Source organism: Conger conger, chromosome 4, assembly GCF_963514075.1.
Source record: "Conger conger chromosome 4, fConCon1.1, whole genome shotgun sequence".
NCBI classification, from domain to species: Eukaryota; Metazoa; Chordata; class Actinopteri; order Anguilliformes; family Congridae; genus Conger; species Conger conger.
The window spans coordinates 48,908,465-48,926,051 of NC_083763.1; the positions used below are offsets into that span (position 1 = coordinate 48,908,465).

Below are 17,587 nucleotides of genomic sequence, written 5' to 3' on the forward strand. Positions count from 1 at the left end.
GGAGCAAAGTGGTGGGAGACATGTAGGGAGAGCTGGACTTAAGCACAACCGTTAAGGATTTCTTAGCGATCCAGAAAAATGATGATGATGCATCCCTCCTACTGCTCCCCGCTCCCCAATATAGACTATGACTGTTGAGCATTATATATAAAAAGCGCCAGTGTATTTTGCCAGTAGCAAAGCAGGTGTATGATACCAAACGCATTGACTAAACACAAATTGAAGTTCCGCTATTGCAACCCCGGACTCTGAAACATAAAATCAGTGGAAGGAGTGAGGCTGTTGTGGGTAGGTACTTCACATTATAGGACTGTTTTAGAATTGCTCAAATGAGAGGATAGGATGAGAAGAGCTTTGCAGAGGAAGCGGAGTATTGGCAGGGATTTGGCGAGGTGGAGCTGCCGTGCACTGCACTGCCTGGTTGCCAGCGGACAGGAACCGGGCGCCTGTCTTGGCGAATGCAAGGGCCACTCTGGTTGATGCCCACCTCTCTGCAGGTGCACAGGAATCTTTTGTGGCAGCAGCCAGTTGGCCTACCTATGATCCACTCTGAGGGGGCAGTGGGCAGAGGTGCCAGGGGGGCCCGTTGCTTTCACAGTCATCCTTTTAACCCGACAGTTAATGTCCCATCTGAACTCGAACGTCTACTTTCAGACCGAGCCCGTTCACTTTGGTATCTTTAAAGCTCAATATCTCATTCCACAGTCAAAGTCACTGAGATCATATTTCTTCCCTATTGTGACATTTGGTCTGACAGCTCAGCCTTTTGACCATGTCTATATGCTTTTATGCATTTAGTTGCTGCCACATGATTGGCTGCTTAAATATTTGCATTAACAATCGGGTGTACTGGTCTACCTTATAAAGTGGCTGGTGAGTGTGTGTGTGTGTGTGTGTGTATATATATATATATATATATATATATGTGCATGTGTGTGGGTGTGTGTAAATGATTATTGATGACTCCAGCTGCAAGCAGGAAAGTTATTTTGTTCCATGAAGTGCTACAAAGATATTTTGTGTGTATACACAGGGCATGGGTCAGCTGAAGTAATAATGTTTACCGAAAGGCTCACCGCGACAGCCCTCTGTTGGCATTGCAATCCTTACCACACATCAGTGAGAAATTAGGTGTTCGGGTTGGGGGTACTTCAGCCCGAGAGATTGTTTGTTTGATTTTTCAAAGACACACTGGAGAAAATGTTCCAGATGCAAAACTACAGTCTTCACATTCCACACATTATCATTGCCTTCCTGAATGGAGACTTGACAAATATTTGTAATTACACATTCTTATAGCCAAGGAATTGGGTTTTTTTTTTGTTTGTTTTGTTTTGCGTTGTAGTGATTCTCTGCAGATTCACTTTGTCAGTGTTTTTATGGGAAATATTGTCTGGTGGACTAAATAAAAAAGACCTAGCTGTCTGGGTGATGTAAATATCAGTGATGAGAACTTGCCTTGGGAACTGTCCTGTAATTTTGTATTTGTCTGTGTCAAAGTCAAAACTAAAGAATTAGTCCAATGTGGGTTTTATTGAATATTTTGCCAGGCTTGCCTCAATTATCTGTCATTTCTCAAAGCAGACAAATTTTGTATTTAATAGGTGCTTGAGCAAAAAATAGACCTTAACTTCAATACCTAAAACCTTATTTGGAAAGTGTGAATTTTCAGTCGCACTCTTAAATCATTCTCATAAAACCAATGGTGACAAATTAATTTGAATTATGTATAGCATGAAAGAGTGAAATGTCAAAGACATTGTTATTGGAGTGTTGAAGCAGGAGGCTGCTGGGTGGCTTAAGCCTGATTAAAGTGGCGATCCTTAATTTTTTTTCATATTAAAAAATGCCAAATTTCATACCTTTTCAAGCTGGCATATTTGTAACAAATGTTTGCATTCGGAAATGTCTCCTCTGTGCTATTTTCAACTAGTGGTGTTGGGTGCGACAATCCCACCAAGTATTCAAAGTATGATGACGCATGCACAGGAACCTGTATGAGAACTTAATAGCAAGCGCCTAAAATTCAAAAAGCATCTTTAAAATGATGTTGGTTATCTTGCAAGATATCACTGTGTCAGACATTGTGGTTGTCTCGAGTCAGTCTTTCTCTAACATATGCTACCACTGGATTGTCTTTTAGGTCAAATAAGCATTTGATGTGGCTTACAAAAACACACTTCAGTGTACTGATGCACCTCATGATCTGGAATTGCAGCAAAGGTCGCATACTGTACAGTACACTTAGCTGGGGATTTCCATAGGCAGGACTTTCCTGGATCCACTCAGTGGGAGAGCCCTTATCTATATTAATTTATCGGTGACTCCTCTGGTTAACTGGGCACCAGTAATGTACCTTTGCCAACCCCGTGTGAAGTTTCCTCTTCTGATCCGATGGCTATTCAGTTTAGTTGGTGGACTGCAGAGTGACAATAAGGGCTCTGGTTTCTCGTAAGCTTGTAATAAACATGCAGCAACAATCTGGTAAAACATTGTAGAAGCATTTGTTTTAATTTCAGTTTAAATGTTAGTTTAAACCCAGCAAACACCAGCAATGCTGATATTCCCGAAAGCACAGTTATTCTAATTTAATTAAAAGAAAAAAATGTGATACCATGTACATGCCTGTGGGTAATTCGCCTGACAGATGCTTTGGCTTTTGGTGTTTTGGTGTTTGGCTCTTTTGGGAGCTGTCGCGGGTATTTTTATCCAGGTGTAGTTGTGAAGGGAGTGCATTCTGCCACACCTGATCTATTGCCAGCTTTCACAGACAGTCCTCAGTTTCTTGTCTGCCCTCCAGTCAGTGGCTGATGTGACATTTATCCTCCTGCTCAAACTGCATCTGACGGGCGTGCCAGTGGAACAAACAGCTTCGGTCCTTCTCGCTGGAGACCCAGTCCTGGTTCCAATGTTTTTCTTCATTTTTTTTACGTTTCTGAAACTGTTAATTCATTTGATACTTACAAATTTGCGGATCTCCAGTTGCCACTGAGAAATCTTTGAGGGATTTATATCGAAGAGAAACTGGACAGCGTATGATCCATGTGCACATTGCATGAGAAAGCCCTGAAATTAGCAATATGCCACAGACTGGCCTGTGGCTTGTGTCTTAGACCTGGGTTGAGCAGGTGGGTGGTGAAGGGGGCAAATGAGAGTCTGGTCAGAAAATGAGCTGTACAAAAATTTAGATCCAATACTCGCTCTTGTCTGACACACCCTGAGCAGTGGCTGTTATCCCACTTCAGTGCATGGTGGACCAAAGAATTACCGAAGGGCTCAGGTGCGACAAACTCTAAGATGAAAATACAACTTCAGCAGTGCAACAGCTGGAAACACACCATGCATCGGATGGAAAATAGAGCCCAGTGTCTTTAGTCGTAGACTAAACGTTTCACTTCAAAAAATGTTAGGAATGTGAGTTGCAATGGTTGTGTTTCGAAGTACAAGCCAAACAAAATTCCATAAACAATATTACCAGCACAGGTCAGTATTTAAGCTGGGGAGAGTTTTTGGGAGTTTCCAGTGGCCAATTTGTTGCTCATCTGTGCTGTTGTGCTGGTGGTATTGTGGAGGGGGGGGTGCGTGGGTCTTGGCTAGCCCAGGGTCTCCGGTGGGTCTTGGCTAGCCCAGGGTCTCCGGTGGGTTCTTGGCTAGCCCAGGGTCTCCTGTCGGAGTTTAGCGCTCTTCCCCTTGCTCTGCATATTGGAGTAGCCAGGATGCAAGGCTCAGTGGAGTGTTGGGTGAAAAAGTACCGACAGGTGCCAGGCTCCCCATGAACGTGTTGGTATGATGCCTGCTCTGTGCCAGGTTGGCTCTGGAAATAGCACAGACAAGGGGAGCGCGGATCGTCCCTTGACAACGCTGCCCTTTTCCTTCAAAGCGTGAATCATGCAGTCTTGCGTAGGAGCGTGACTGCATTTTCACAGGTCAGCGCTTAATGCCGCCTCGACTGCCACAGTCTCAGAACTTTGATTCACCCCTTCATCATATTGTAATACCTTTAACACGGATGTTCAAATTTGGTCCTTGGGGCCAATAGTGCTGATGTTTTTCATTCCTCCCTTTTAATCAACTGATTTAAACCTGACCTCGTGTCTGGCCAATTAGTGTTGTTATTGTACTATGTAGAATAAAGCAGACGAGAAAGCCAACAGTTCTACTGAACTTGATGGCCAGATTTTAGTATCCCTGACATGTATCCCTGATGTTGTTGTTGGTGCTCCCTCTCCCTCCCTACCCTAGGTACTGTATCCATCCTTCTTCCCCTTTTTTGGTTCAGTCCTCCTCTACCCCACCCCTTCATACATATCTCTAAATTAGGGCATCTGCCAAAAGTCAGATGTAATGTGTTGCTTTCTTATATAGTAATGTCCAGCCAACAGCACATTTGCTAAGTGATTGTTTCAGTTTCATTGAGTATTCATTCATTGTATTCAAAATAGTTTTTCAAGACCTCAAGTTTAAAGCTGAAATCAATAAGAATGGGCGGACAGCAGACATTTGTGTCGATAAAGGCCATTTCACTGTCAATTTGTTTGCTTTCTACTATTTCACTGTCAATTGCTGTACTGTGAGTGGACAATAGTGGCCTGTTAAACAGGATTAAATATTGGTGTGTAGCTCTTCTTTCTCTCTCCCTCTCCTTCTCGTCTCTCTATCTTCTCACCATTCCTGCTTCACCTCTCATTCCCCCTCCCTAGTTGCTGTCTCCATCTCCCCTCCTTCTGCTCCGTTCACCCCGCCCCCTAACCCCCTCCCCCCCTCTCTGGAGCATGTCAGCCATTTTGTGAGAGAGATTTACTGCCCCAATCATCACTCAGCTGTCACAGAGATGATCAGTGCGAAGAGAAGGCCTTGTCCACAGGACAGTGGAATGGAATGGAATGCTTTTAGCCCGTCATCCGGTCACTGCTATTATCGTCACCCTCGCGGTCATGATGATGATTATCCTGGCTCCAGTCTAATCCCAGAGTCTTAGCTTCGACGGAGATACAGGGGAGATCACCAGAAGGTGCAACCGAATGCGCGTCGCTCCGTGATTAGACGTCGAGTGAGCTGTTCAGGGCTGTCAGAGGAAGCATCGATAAAGTGAATGACGCAGAGCCGAGAGTCAGGTGGAATGAGTCTCTCCATCCCGGTGGTATTACTTACAGCCTTTATACTGAAACGTGTCCTCTTTGGCCAGATCACTGCGGTTATTTCTCCCACATCGCCATAGCTGTGTAAAAAGGAGCTTTCTAACCTCAGTCACTCCAGAAAATATCACTATTGTCATTCCAATGAGTGGGTACTTTATTTTTGGTGATGTAAAATTGGAAATCTGTTGATCTGTTGACTGATTTAGAAGGCCCAAAAAATGGCAGCTGGCCCAAGCTGGCACTCCTTACATTGCTAAATTTTGTTGTGTCCTCTTCAGAATATTCGCATAAGAGGAGTTGTTGGAAATACACTATGATTTGCATTGTCTTTGGCCAAATTTTTGGAAATATTTTTGAAACATTTAGATGGAAACTTGACTATTGGGTTTCAATGTGGCCAAGTCCAACAGTCTTGTATTGAAACCTGATCCATGCAGTGGTGCTGACATCATGCTGCCCTTCACAGTAGTACGCAATTGTCCATAGCGTCACCTGCGGGAAAAAGGGTCTCGGTAGGATAAATGGTAATTGGTTGGCATTTATAAAGCGCCTTTATCCAAAGTGCTGTACAATTGATGCTCCTCTGCCCTCCGACTGCCAGCCAACTTCTCTTACCACCTGAGCCAATGTCGCCCCATTAAGCCCCAGTGTAGCCACGAATAAGATCTCCCCAGCTGTTGGGCACTTGAGCAACGGCCTTGTAAGCCAGTAATAAGTAACATTTGGTGTCATGCGCTGGTCAGCTTGCTGACTTCCCCCTCCCGGAGCATGCATTGATAGCCTCCACCTTTTTGGCACACATGCCTGTGGGGGAGAGCTAGAGAAGGATTCCTAGAGGAGCCTTCTTGGGCCCCCTGGGGGCCCCCCTTTTCTCACATTCCTCACAGGTTAGAGCACAGGAATACTGGAGATGGCATAAAGATGTTTCATGATAATCCCAGGTCAGAATATAGTAATGTTTGGTGTTATTCTGATTGGTTCAGTGCGACTGGTGTAATGGTCTAGTTTTTGTAACAGTCTACCTTTGATATCATAACCATTCAGGAGCGAAGGGGAAACTGGGCAAAAGCTGTCTCTGTAGAAGCCATTTGTTTTAGCTCCCTGACTAAGGTCTCACTGGTGGGAGTTTGGCAGTAACTTACAGATGGGTGACCCGTTTTTAGGGTCAAGAACTAAGGCCTAGATTTTGGAGATAAGGAGAAGAAACCAAGCAATCTGGGGTGTCTCCTTTCCTTTCATTCACCCAAATCAGGTTTCTCCAAAAGGTATATTACCATGAGAGGCACAAATACATATTTACAGAATAATTCAGTTATCATGAAAACTCCCAACTACAGCATTCATAGATATGATGGGGCGGCCTGTAGCGTAGTGGTTAAGGTCAGGAAGGGCTGCCATTTGTGAGGGGCCTGAGAGCTCAGGTTTCTGGTCAATGCTGTTTAGACTACCTTTTGTGGGAGTTTCAAGCCATCGGCGCAAAAGGAGGTGGCTGTGTTTTACTTGAGAGGTCACAGGGGTCATGGGCTGTAACCCACCACCTTTGGGAAAAGCTCGGGACACACCCACAGTGCCCTCATTTGGGCACTGCTGTCATTACACCGGTGACTGCTCTCCTAGATTAAATATTCAAAACTGCTATTAAGATAGTAAATAGACCCAGTAAAACCTTGAAAACATTGCCCGTGTGATCCTTGTACGTCTTATGTAATGGTAACAGGAATTGCATGTAAAATGGATAATCAGGAGGGAAGTTTCATGATAACTGCAACATAATGAAACATAAGGGTAATCTGTTGGGTATGGATGTGATCCGGTAAATACAAGGAATCGGATGAGATACATTTCATACCAAATGGAGTTTAATAAACCATAGTTTCAGTAACTCAAGGGAAAACCTACATGTCCTCTCTGGGAACCATCTAATTTTCCCTACTTAACAACCCCCAAGGGTGGGGGTCTAAATTCCAGATTTGACCACCCCTCCAGGTTGATTTATGGCACTGCCGCCTGGTTCCAAACGTTTGATTTGGCATAAAAGCAAGGGAGACAGACCTATCTGGGAAGATCGTATTCGACTTCCCACACAACATGTCTTGGGTATGTATGTATGTATGTGTAGCAGTGGAAGATCGTATTCGACTTCCCACACAGCATATTGTACGTATATGTAAGTATCAGGAAGACCGTAACCACACAGCACATTCTATGTATGTGTAGCAACGGAAGATTGTATTCGACTTCCCACACAACATGTCTTGTGTATGTATGTATGTATGTATGTGTAGCAGCGGAAGATCGTACTCGGCTTCCCACACTCTGCATGTTCTACTCTTTATTTGTCTGTAGCCAACGCAGGCTAGGTATGATGATTTGTGTATCTGTAATTGACTATTGGAATTCTAAAGCTAATAACCTACCTGTCTGCGAATAAACTATTTTGTTTGTAACTTGCGTGATCTCCATGACTCTAATTCATCTTGTACCTTTTCAGCCTAAATTACAACTGAATACTCAGGGGGAAATGATGGCTAAAGACCGACTGATCAGTGGCTTGGTACATTTGTGGTAGTTCTAAGCTGAGAGGCCGTCAAGTTCGGCCCATAAAAGGATTGGTGGTGCATGGCTCTTGTAATTTGGTGCGAAGGGAACCCTCTGGGCGTTACGATGCTGGTTCTTGTCAAGTTAACTCTAAGGAGCCCATTTAATGCACACCGACTTGGGCTCGCAACTATCATGGCAATGTTTTGCATGTATTGTGTTTGCTAGACCCTCAGCCTCTTAGTTCTCCACCGAACTGAGATTTCAGCAATAATGCTAATCCCGGGAGCATATATTGAGTAATGGTGGCGCCGGTAAGAGTCGAGTGTAATCACTCCCGAGGTTTGCGTATGTTTCAAACCCAAATTCTAAATTATATCTTAAATGGAGTCAGATAACGAAGGTAGATGTATTGACCCTACTGTGGAGATTCTTGGTCAGCCCAGACCAGTAAAGAGAGGAAGGCAGAGTGGTACTACTGTCTTTGTAACGTGGTTTATTCATTAGCTGATCTAGACTCTCCGCATAGCGGTCATTGCTATTTTAAGCCTGCTAATATTCTTCCAGCAACACCAGAAGCACGCAAAACCCCCTTCGGCCCTCGCTAAATTCCGTCATTGGGTTAGTGTGGGGTTTTACAGCCTTAACCCTGCATTGCTCCAGTGGGGATTGTCCCCTGCTTAGTCTAATCAACTGTAAGTCATTTAGGATAAAAGCATCAGCTAAATAACAAACTATTATAAATATTAAGAGCACCTCCTCCAGTTTAATGGAGGCCTGCTGTCTACCTGTTAATGAAGTGCTCTCCTCCGATGTGATGACATCGAAAGCTGGGCAGCCGCAGAGTGAAAAATTGAGCGACGTGTAGCATGGCTCGGAGAGAGCCTGCTTTTTTGTGCCCTCAAATCAATACAGAACTTTATTGAATTGATGGAAGCAAATGCAATTTGGCATTGCGAATTTGGTGGAAAGAGAACAAAGAAAAAGGTTAAAAAGCTGATCATTGAGTTAATTTCACTGCACTAATCTAAAGTCCAAGTGCAAGGGGAAATACATCAATTGCTGGCACAGAGTGGAAGAAGACCAATAGCTATGGTAGAAATTGGTTTTCCAAGAGCAAATAATCCATCTATCTATTTTCTTAAAAGGTTATGGGACGGCTGGAGCCTATCACAGCATGCACTGGGCAAGCAGCAGGAATACACCCTGGACAGGTCACCAATCCTTCACAGGGCACACACAACTTCATGTCCCCAATTAGGAAACCAGTATACCCAGTGGAAACCAATACTTATATGTACACGAGGAGAACATGCAAATACCAAGCAGAAACGCCTGACTTGTTTTTTTTTCCTGTGAGGCGACATTGTTATATATTTCACTGCCGCAAATTATTGATTTTGAAATTGGAATTGTTTGACCAACATGCATATACTGTAATAGTATTTGGGGCAGCCTATAGTGGCTAAGGTGCTTGACTGGATCTGGAAGGTTGGTGGTTCAAGCCCCAGTGTAGCTACAGTAAGATCATCGCAGCTGTTGGGCCCTTGAAAAAGGCCCTTAACCCTGCTTACTCTAATCAACTGTAAGATAAATACTAAATGTAATGTAATATAGAATGTAATGTAGATTGTGATGTAGAATGTAATGTATCTCGGTACAGAAGGTACTCTGTCTCTCTGCTGATCCTCTGTAAACTCTGCTGGAAAACTTCTCTTTCTGGGGTCACAATGGCAACAGGTTTCCCTTCATATGGTTCTCTGGGGGTCACTTTCCGCTCTCCCCTGCAGAGAAGCACAGGTGTCTTCCTGGGCTGATATTTACAGTCACTGTCTGGGGGTAATGTGAGGTAAAGCAGTGCTGTGTGGGAGGACTGGGGAACAGAGGTGATGCTCTTCGATAAAGATAGAAGCCCCCACACTGGGTCAGGCCAGGCAGGTGTTTGACGTTTGGCATATCCACAGGCCAGGAAGTGAGCAGATTCCTCCGTCCAAGTACGATTTAATCAACCGTAGTTGACCGAAGTTATTTTAAATGCAGGATGAATTAGCTGTGTGCGGTCTTAAATCTTTGAAATCAACGTACCTCATTTACTACTGGTCCTTCAAACGTGTTCTTTATTTGTTTGTAAATGTCAAAAGATTTGATTATTATCATGTACAGTAACTGTTAACTCGGAAATGTGCGCATGTGTGTGTGTGTGTGTGTGTGTGTGTGTGTGTGTGTGTGCGCGTGTGTGCATTTGTGCATGTGTGCATGTGTGCATGTGTGCTGTTTACCTGTATGTCTGGGTGGATATGTATGTGCTTATCTGTACAGTATGTTGTTCTGAGATTCTAAGCCAGGTTGAGTCTCTTCTCTGTTGTGTGCTGCTGGGCTCAGTTCTAACAGGTGTGGACACACTGATCCTCTGTATTGATTGTGTCTCAGCCTGACTCTCACTCAAGGGCTGGAGATGAACTGCTGACTGAGAGCAATCAGACTCTGCCACCTCAATCCAATTACTGCTCCTACCCATGAGAGAGGCACAGACACACACACACACACACAGACATGAAACCACACACACACACGCCACACACAGACACACACCCACAGACACACAAACAATAGGGAAATGTGAACTTGACAAAAACGGCACAGCCTAAATTAAATATACAGCAATAGCTATTTTATGTGTATAACACAAACCTGATCACTTGTCTTACCACTGTGATGCTTGGTTGTTGGTCAAAAAAACAAACGCATATCCATCCCAAAATGATATGATGTGGGCCGCCTTTTCCTAATTGGCTGACAAGATGACAGGGGCTCTGACTGTGGTATTGCCCTCGAATGGCCATGCTGGTACTCTGGACTGTGGCTATTGTGCTGGAAAATGCTCCACTGTGCTGGGCTTTGCTGTGCTCCACTGTGTTGTGTTGTGCTCGAGTGAGCCTGGCTCTATATTAAATGAAGACGATAACATTCCTGGAACTGTGCCACAAGGAACTACCTATAAGTGAAATCCAGATTTAAAAGCATCCTCAATCTTAGATCATGTAGAACATTTAGATCTAAAAAAAGATATAATATTCACGATCATAATAATAGTAATAATACTAACATTAATAATAATAATGCATTTTTGGTCTTTGTCTCTTTTCCACCTCACAGTCTCTCACTGCACACTGGCACATTAGATTTGTGCTGCTCCCCCGCAGATTGTGATTGGTGGAAGTGGGAAAGGAAGCGTGACTTGATTTAGGAGCGGGGACAAGGAGACTCATTCTTCCTCTGTTATGGAATGAAGAGTCAGTTTTAGTCCGAGCCTAAACATCCCTCTTCATTGAACACTTTATTTATATAAACTGCATTATAAAAATGACCATAGCATGCCATAAAATAATGGATTTATGGTAATGGACTAATGGACTATGTTAATAATGGTCTCAACATAGAGTTCACATTAAATGTATGAGGACGTATCAGTCTGCCCTGTATAATTGAAATAGGCGTGTCTGTTTTTACATGCTTACATGTAAATATAATGTATTTAGTGCATTGTAGAACATACACTGGCAAAGCTTGAGGTTCACCAATTGTAATGTGCAATATTGGCACCCCTTCGAATCCTGCTCAGATGCTCCAGTCACACTCTTTTCTCACACATTATTGCAAGGGAAAGACAAATATTTGACAGAATCCAATCGAGAGCCACTGTTAGCCGTAGATAAATACAACTCAGTCCTCTCATGTTCAACGCACCTGTTTCTGCAGCATGGCTTCATCAACTCAAACATACCCATCTGGCTAAGAGCCCGTTTCAGCAAAAGAATCAATTAGTGGTTTGTCATATACCTCATTTCTGTCATTTGCAGTCTATTACACTGTATGTATGTATGAAATGCATGTCTTCATAAATGAACAATCTTGCTTTTTCAATCATTTTCATTGTATGTATAGTGGCGAACCTGCATCTGGTTCAAATACTGTACAGCATACCTATGCAATCTTCTTCCAGATCGCAATGAAGTCTTATTTGCTTTGTATAATTTATCTCTGATGTTTGACAATAACATATTAAGCTTATTTTCCTTCACCTTCTCTGTACTTTGGATGAGCAGTGACAGTGAAGCATAAAGCTTGCAGTCACATTTTAGAGAATATTCAGGAATTAAGGCAAAGATTAGACTGTCTTCCTCCCCTATGATATAGTGAAAAGGAGAATGATTCAAAGTCTCAGACTTTGAATGTAGAGCAGCAGGGGCACTCTGATGTCTTTCGACAGCATGTTTTGTTAGTTTGTCGGCATTAAAAGCGCTAAAAAAGTTAAATTCCCAAGGGAGTTGAGGTGACTCTGCTAGAGGACAGTTGTTTATTTCTCTATGAGTGAGATTCCAGGTGTAGATAAAGTGGTATTCCCTGCTGAGTAAGAATGGAGAAAGAAGAAGCATTCATCTCCTGGGACATTTCTGCTGTGCTGCGCGTTTGCATGTTGTCTTCTCGGCCATCGTTGTGTGTGTGATGTATGATGTAGTGCGGAGCGCAGTGAAGCAGGGGAGGGGGGTCACGGCAGCCATCTTGAGAGGCAGCCGTCATGACCCAGGATCCAATAACTTCCCTTCTGTCAGTGCCAGGTTTTGGATTGTGGCTATCAGAGGGTAAATGGTAAATGGTTGGCATTTATATAGCGCCTTTATCCAAAGCGCTGTACAATTGATGCTTCTCATTCACCCATTCATACACACACTCACACACCAACGGTGATTGGCTGCCATGCAAGGTGCTGACCAGCTCGTCAGGAGAATTTGGGGGTTAGGTGTCTTGCTCAGGATCACTTCGACACAGCCCGGGCGGGGGATCGACCCTGTAACCCTCCGACTGCCAGACAACTGCTCTTACTGCCTGAGCCATGTCGCCCCTCAGGGTAGCTGATAAGTCTTAGGGGTACATCTGTATTGATGTGCTTCAGTTTATGATGGGGGCAAAGTGAATGATTTAACATGTTTGTCATCCACTGTCTGCAATCTCTAATGTGGTGTCCTCAAAGGTTTGCTATGACCATTTATGTGTTGACAAGTCAATTTGCAAGTCAAGTCAATTGTATTCATTCAGACAAAACAGTTCACTGTCTAATTTCCTAATTGATGGCATTTCTTTCTTGAAAGAAAGTAACATTTTAACTATATAAAGTTTATTTAGTTTGCTCAAATTCTGCCATGGATTTCACAAAAATGACTTTTAGTTAAAGTAAATCTTAAAATGTTGAAAGCAGAGCTAAGCACCATTATGTTATCATATCAACTGATTAATTGCTTTAGTTTAGGCTATTTTAAGGAGATTAATATGTTTGGAGAATTATATTATATATTGCATGGTAAATGCAACAAAAATGATAAATGACCCGATGATGTTCGTAAATAATAATGCCTAAGTCTCCCAAGTATTTAAATCACTATCAAGTGGCAAAACTAGTATGGCTTGGACAGTGCAAATCCCAGACTGGGAATCTTGAAAACAATATGTTTCCATGCTATTTCATTGTCATTTTCTTTTTGCTATTTTTATTTATGGAAGCGCATTCACTATTGAATCTTTAAATCCAAAAGGGAATAGTGGTGTGGTGTGGTCATGCTGAAACTATGAATATTTTTATGTTCTGGTGTTTCTTCCGATAATAAATCGAGCCAGTGAGTGGTGACACTAGAACACCCTATTTATTTATTTTAGCCTCAGTGTGACATTTGCTTGCCCAATGAATTCCATTTTATGTTTTAGAAGGAGAGAGAGAGAGAGTGAAATGTGCACAAGCTGATTATTTAGTCAAACAATAGCCCACTTTGTAACAAATAAATATTGTAAGGGCCTAAAACGTATCAAATGTATCAAAATGTATGAAAACATATCCATATTTTTCAGACCCTGTATTCTAAAGCTATCACAATCATCATATTTTCTCCTAGCATTACCTTTTCTCCTTTTTCTTTTCTACAACCATTGTGTTTGAGAAGCATTTTGAATTGGCTGTGCCTTTCCCTCCGCATGCTTAATTCTTAATGTGCCCTCTCCTTCACCAGGTTGATGGACCAGGAACCATGAGGCTGTGCTGTAAATTCCTCCCCCTGCTGGAGTCAGTTTTCCTGAATGAACCTTCTCCCAGGCTCAATGTCAACCATTGGGCAGTGACCCACAGACTCCTCCCCTGCAGAGGGCTGACAACTAAAGGCCCTGCCTCCTCCCACCTCACCAGACAGCAGGAGTCGGTGGAAGTGCTGGGGAAACTCTTCCCCCGCGACGACTACACCAACGTCACGCCCAAGATCCTCTCCAAAGTGGGCCGACACCTGCACAATCGAGCCCACCACCCGCTGTGGCTGGTCAAGGAGCGCATCAAGGCCCACTTCTACAACAGCTACATGGGCCGGTCGGGCACTCCGCTCTTCTCGGTCCACGACAACCTCAGTCCCGTGGTGAGCGTGGAGCAGAACTTCGACAGCCTCCTCATCCCTGCGGACCACGTCAGCAGGAAGAAGGGCGACAACTACTACCTGAACCGGGGGCACATGCTCCGGGCGCACACTTCTGCCCACCAGCGAGACCTGGTACGCTCCGGGTTGGATGCATTCCTGGTCGCGGGGGACGTGTACCGGCGCGATGAGATCGACAGCAGCCACTACCCCGTCTTCCACCAGATGGAAGGTGTCCGGCTCTTCTCCAACCATGAGGTGAGGCTGCTGTTGCACTAGGCTAGAGGGCTACAGGGCGGCCTGTAGCCTAGTGGCTAAGCTACATGACTGAGGCCAGGGAGAGTGGTGGTGCAAGCCCCGGTGTAGCCACGATGAGATCCGCACTGCTGTTGGGCCCTTAATGGCAAGGCCATTAACCCTGCTTTGCTCCAGGGGGGGATTGTACCCTGCTTAGGCTATGAAACTGTAAGTCGCATTGGCTAAAAGCGTCAGCTAAATAACTAATTATTATTATTACTGTGGTAACTTTTTACTGCGAGAACTGTGATTTTCTGCAGTAGCAAGTAATCTGGTCGAGCTGTAGGTGTAGGCCCATCAGTAGGTACCTGGAGAATTTCAGGTCCAAGACATCCTTCTGTTTAATTAACTTGAAATATCTCCCATTGGATCATGCTGTTTGGCACGTCGGAACAGAAATCACAGGACAAATCATTCATCCCAACTGCAGTATTTCTCCTAAATGATTGTTTGGTGCAATTTACTTCCAGCCTGCTTTTAGATTAGAATAATGTGCGAGTATACTGTTTCTCATATATTATATGATGTATTTTGTGTATTGTGCTTGATGTTGTTTATGTGATGCCGGATACAAAAACTCCCTCAGGGGAATATAAAATATAAAGTAAGTTAGAAAACATTGGATATTGTGCTCTAATGCCCTCCAGTTCAGTAAGCCAGACAAGTTATTTGTCTAGACCTTTGTTGCAAATCTTTGAACTGGATCTGACCCCTCTCTTACCTTTGATTGGTACATAAAAAAACTTTTCTGCCCATATATTTGTGAATTCTGGCTCCTTCTCAGCCGCTGATACTCCCTGCCTTTGTCTCCACAAGACTGGAGAAGTACAGTGTACACTGCTGGAATCCCTATATGAGCCCAGAGTGAGCTCACAAGCTTGCAGAGACTTGAGTGCATCTGAAATCGTGCTGCCCAGATCATGGGGTTTTCCAATATAACAATGACAGTGCCGAGGTCTCACGAGGTCTTGCAACAAACTCAATACAAATTCATAAAATAGACAGAAAATACAGCTGCCTATTCATTTTGTATCACTTTCCCAAATTAATTGTGACATACAATTCCCAGAATGAGATCTGAGATCTAGACTGCCACCAAAATTGTTTTTTTTTTGGTAATATTGAGTGTTGGACAAAACTTAAAATGTAGATTTTTGCATGGAGCCAATCTCTGCTATGTGGGTCATAACTTTGGGCTGTTGCCCCACACCTTTGGAATTCTGCGTAAATTATCATCACTAAATCACGTAAATCTTCATCATTGATCGTGGACTTCCTGAGAGTTATTCCCATTGGGGAGTTTTTTTCTTGCCAGCGTCTGAGCGGTTTTTACCTCACCTACTATATTGGGTCTTCCATAAAAAGCACAATACAAATCAAACTGAATTATCATCATGAGCATATTATTCATAGTTGGCTATAATTGTTTGTGTAACCTGTGCAGTTTTCTGTCCCTATTTGTAGAAAACCCAGCCATTAAGAAGCTGGTGACCAACATACTGGTGATTTTAGGCTGTGTGCACTATGTATTATGACATGTATTATGATACGTATTATGACAATATACCCATCTCTATGCCCAGCTCTTTGTGCAGGTAGAGCACGGCGAGGACCTGCGTCTGTTTGAGAGTGGGAGCTGCCGCACCCCTCAGAAGCAGGAGACCCACACGCTGGAGGCCGTCAAGCTGGTGGAGTTCAGCCTGAAACGGACCCTCACCCGTCTCGTCAGACATTTGTTTGGGGAAGGTGAGCGGCGTGACACATCTCAGCTTCCGCCTCCAGACTTCCTCCTCACCCCTGTCTCACCCCTGCTCCTCCCCTCTGCACATGCCTAAGTTATCAGTTTTCCTTTCTTTCCCCTTCTATTATTTTATTTATCAGGGACAGTGCCCATTAATCAACATTGTACATGAACATTTTCCACATCAATGTAAATGTGCCGAATGAGCTAATTTCCATCCGTATGTCTTTGGACTGAGGTGTTTTCAACATTTTTCACTGGTCAAAAGCTGTTCACCAGCTTACCAGCCCGTATCATCAATTAGTCTACCGTTGACCACCAGCTTACTTTTCCATCTTAACCAGCTTTGACCAGCCACTGACCAGCTAGAAGTATTGAAAGCATAGCTTTAAACCAGCTTAGAATCCCAGCTGGTTTACCTTTAATGCAACACATAGTATTCTCTGAAAGGCTGTGTCCTGTGTAATTCAGTTTTTGTTGCTATATCGACAGCATTTTTTAGTATCTGAAACAAATATATTATCTCTGTGTAACTCTGTATCTGTGGGTTATATAGCACATCATAATGGAGGCATTACATTGCATGCATTTATTTTGCACCACAACACTGTTTTTAAACATTTTGTACAGTAAGCAGCTTATTCAGCCATCAAATTCTCTATAATTTTGATGGCCTTTTGCCTATATTAAATGCCAGTAAGACAGCTATAATTGAACAGCTAGCTATTCAGTTACCGTTGCTAAGAATTACAAATATAAACTGAGGTTGTAGGTTACAGCTTCATCGTTGTGTGCTTACATATACAATTACCAGAACTGGCAGAATTTTTGAGCTTGTATCTCCGTCTGGAATTTGGCGCTTCATCAGATCGAACAGGGAAGCGTGTCCATTACAAATTCCCTCCATTTATGCTTTGCTGTCATGAATTTTATATTCCATCTGTAGTCTGATTCATGGCTCATGGACAGAATTTTATGTTTTTAAAATATACCTTCAACTCAATTTGTATTGCGCCGTCGGAGATTGTTTTAACGATGACATTAATTCAGTTGCCTCCTTCAGTCATTCAGAAAATGATTATCTTGATATTGGATGAAACTAATGATAGCTATCATTTTATATTGCCGTAATAGCAGGCATCTCAGTCGTTGTTTTAATTAGTGTTCCTTTATCTGTTTGTGTACTTCTGACCTTCACTTAGAAAGTACAAGGTAGGGACGGTGTCATATAGGGTTGAACATAATTAGGATGGAACGCAAATTGGGTCATTGTGTGGTCACCTTCCTGTACTAAGAGGGATGTTGATTTTCTCAGGATTGCTAGCGGAACATTCTAGCTCTGCCCCTGCCTCCATCTCCCCAGTTCCTTAAGGAGAGCGAGAGTGGAGATTAATTGACTTTCCGAGATGGAGTGAGTTGCACAA

At 43.3% G+C, this 17,587-nt stretch overlaps 1 protein-coding gene across 4 annotated transcripts in view; it reads left to right on the forward strand.

Moving 5' to 3' along the window:
* The window catches only part of LOC133127644 (phenylalanine--tRNA ligase, mitochondrial-like), a 117,709-nt gene that overhangs the window by 18,994 nt on the left and 81,128 nt on the right, over positions 1 to 17,587 (forward strand). For all 4 annotated transcript variants that reach the window (XM_061240676.1, XM_061240675.1, XM_061240677.1 and 1 more), the window contains exons 2-3: positions 13,736 to 14,383; positions 16,006 to 16,168. In XM_061240676.1, coding sequence (XP_061096660.1) covers positions 13,754 to 14,383; positions 16,006 to 16,168 — 793 coding nt within the window. In that variant the 5' untranslated portion in view covers positions 13,736 to 13,753. The remainder of the gene's footprint in view (positions 1 to 13,735; positions 14,384 to 16,005; positions 16,169 to 17,587) is intronic.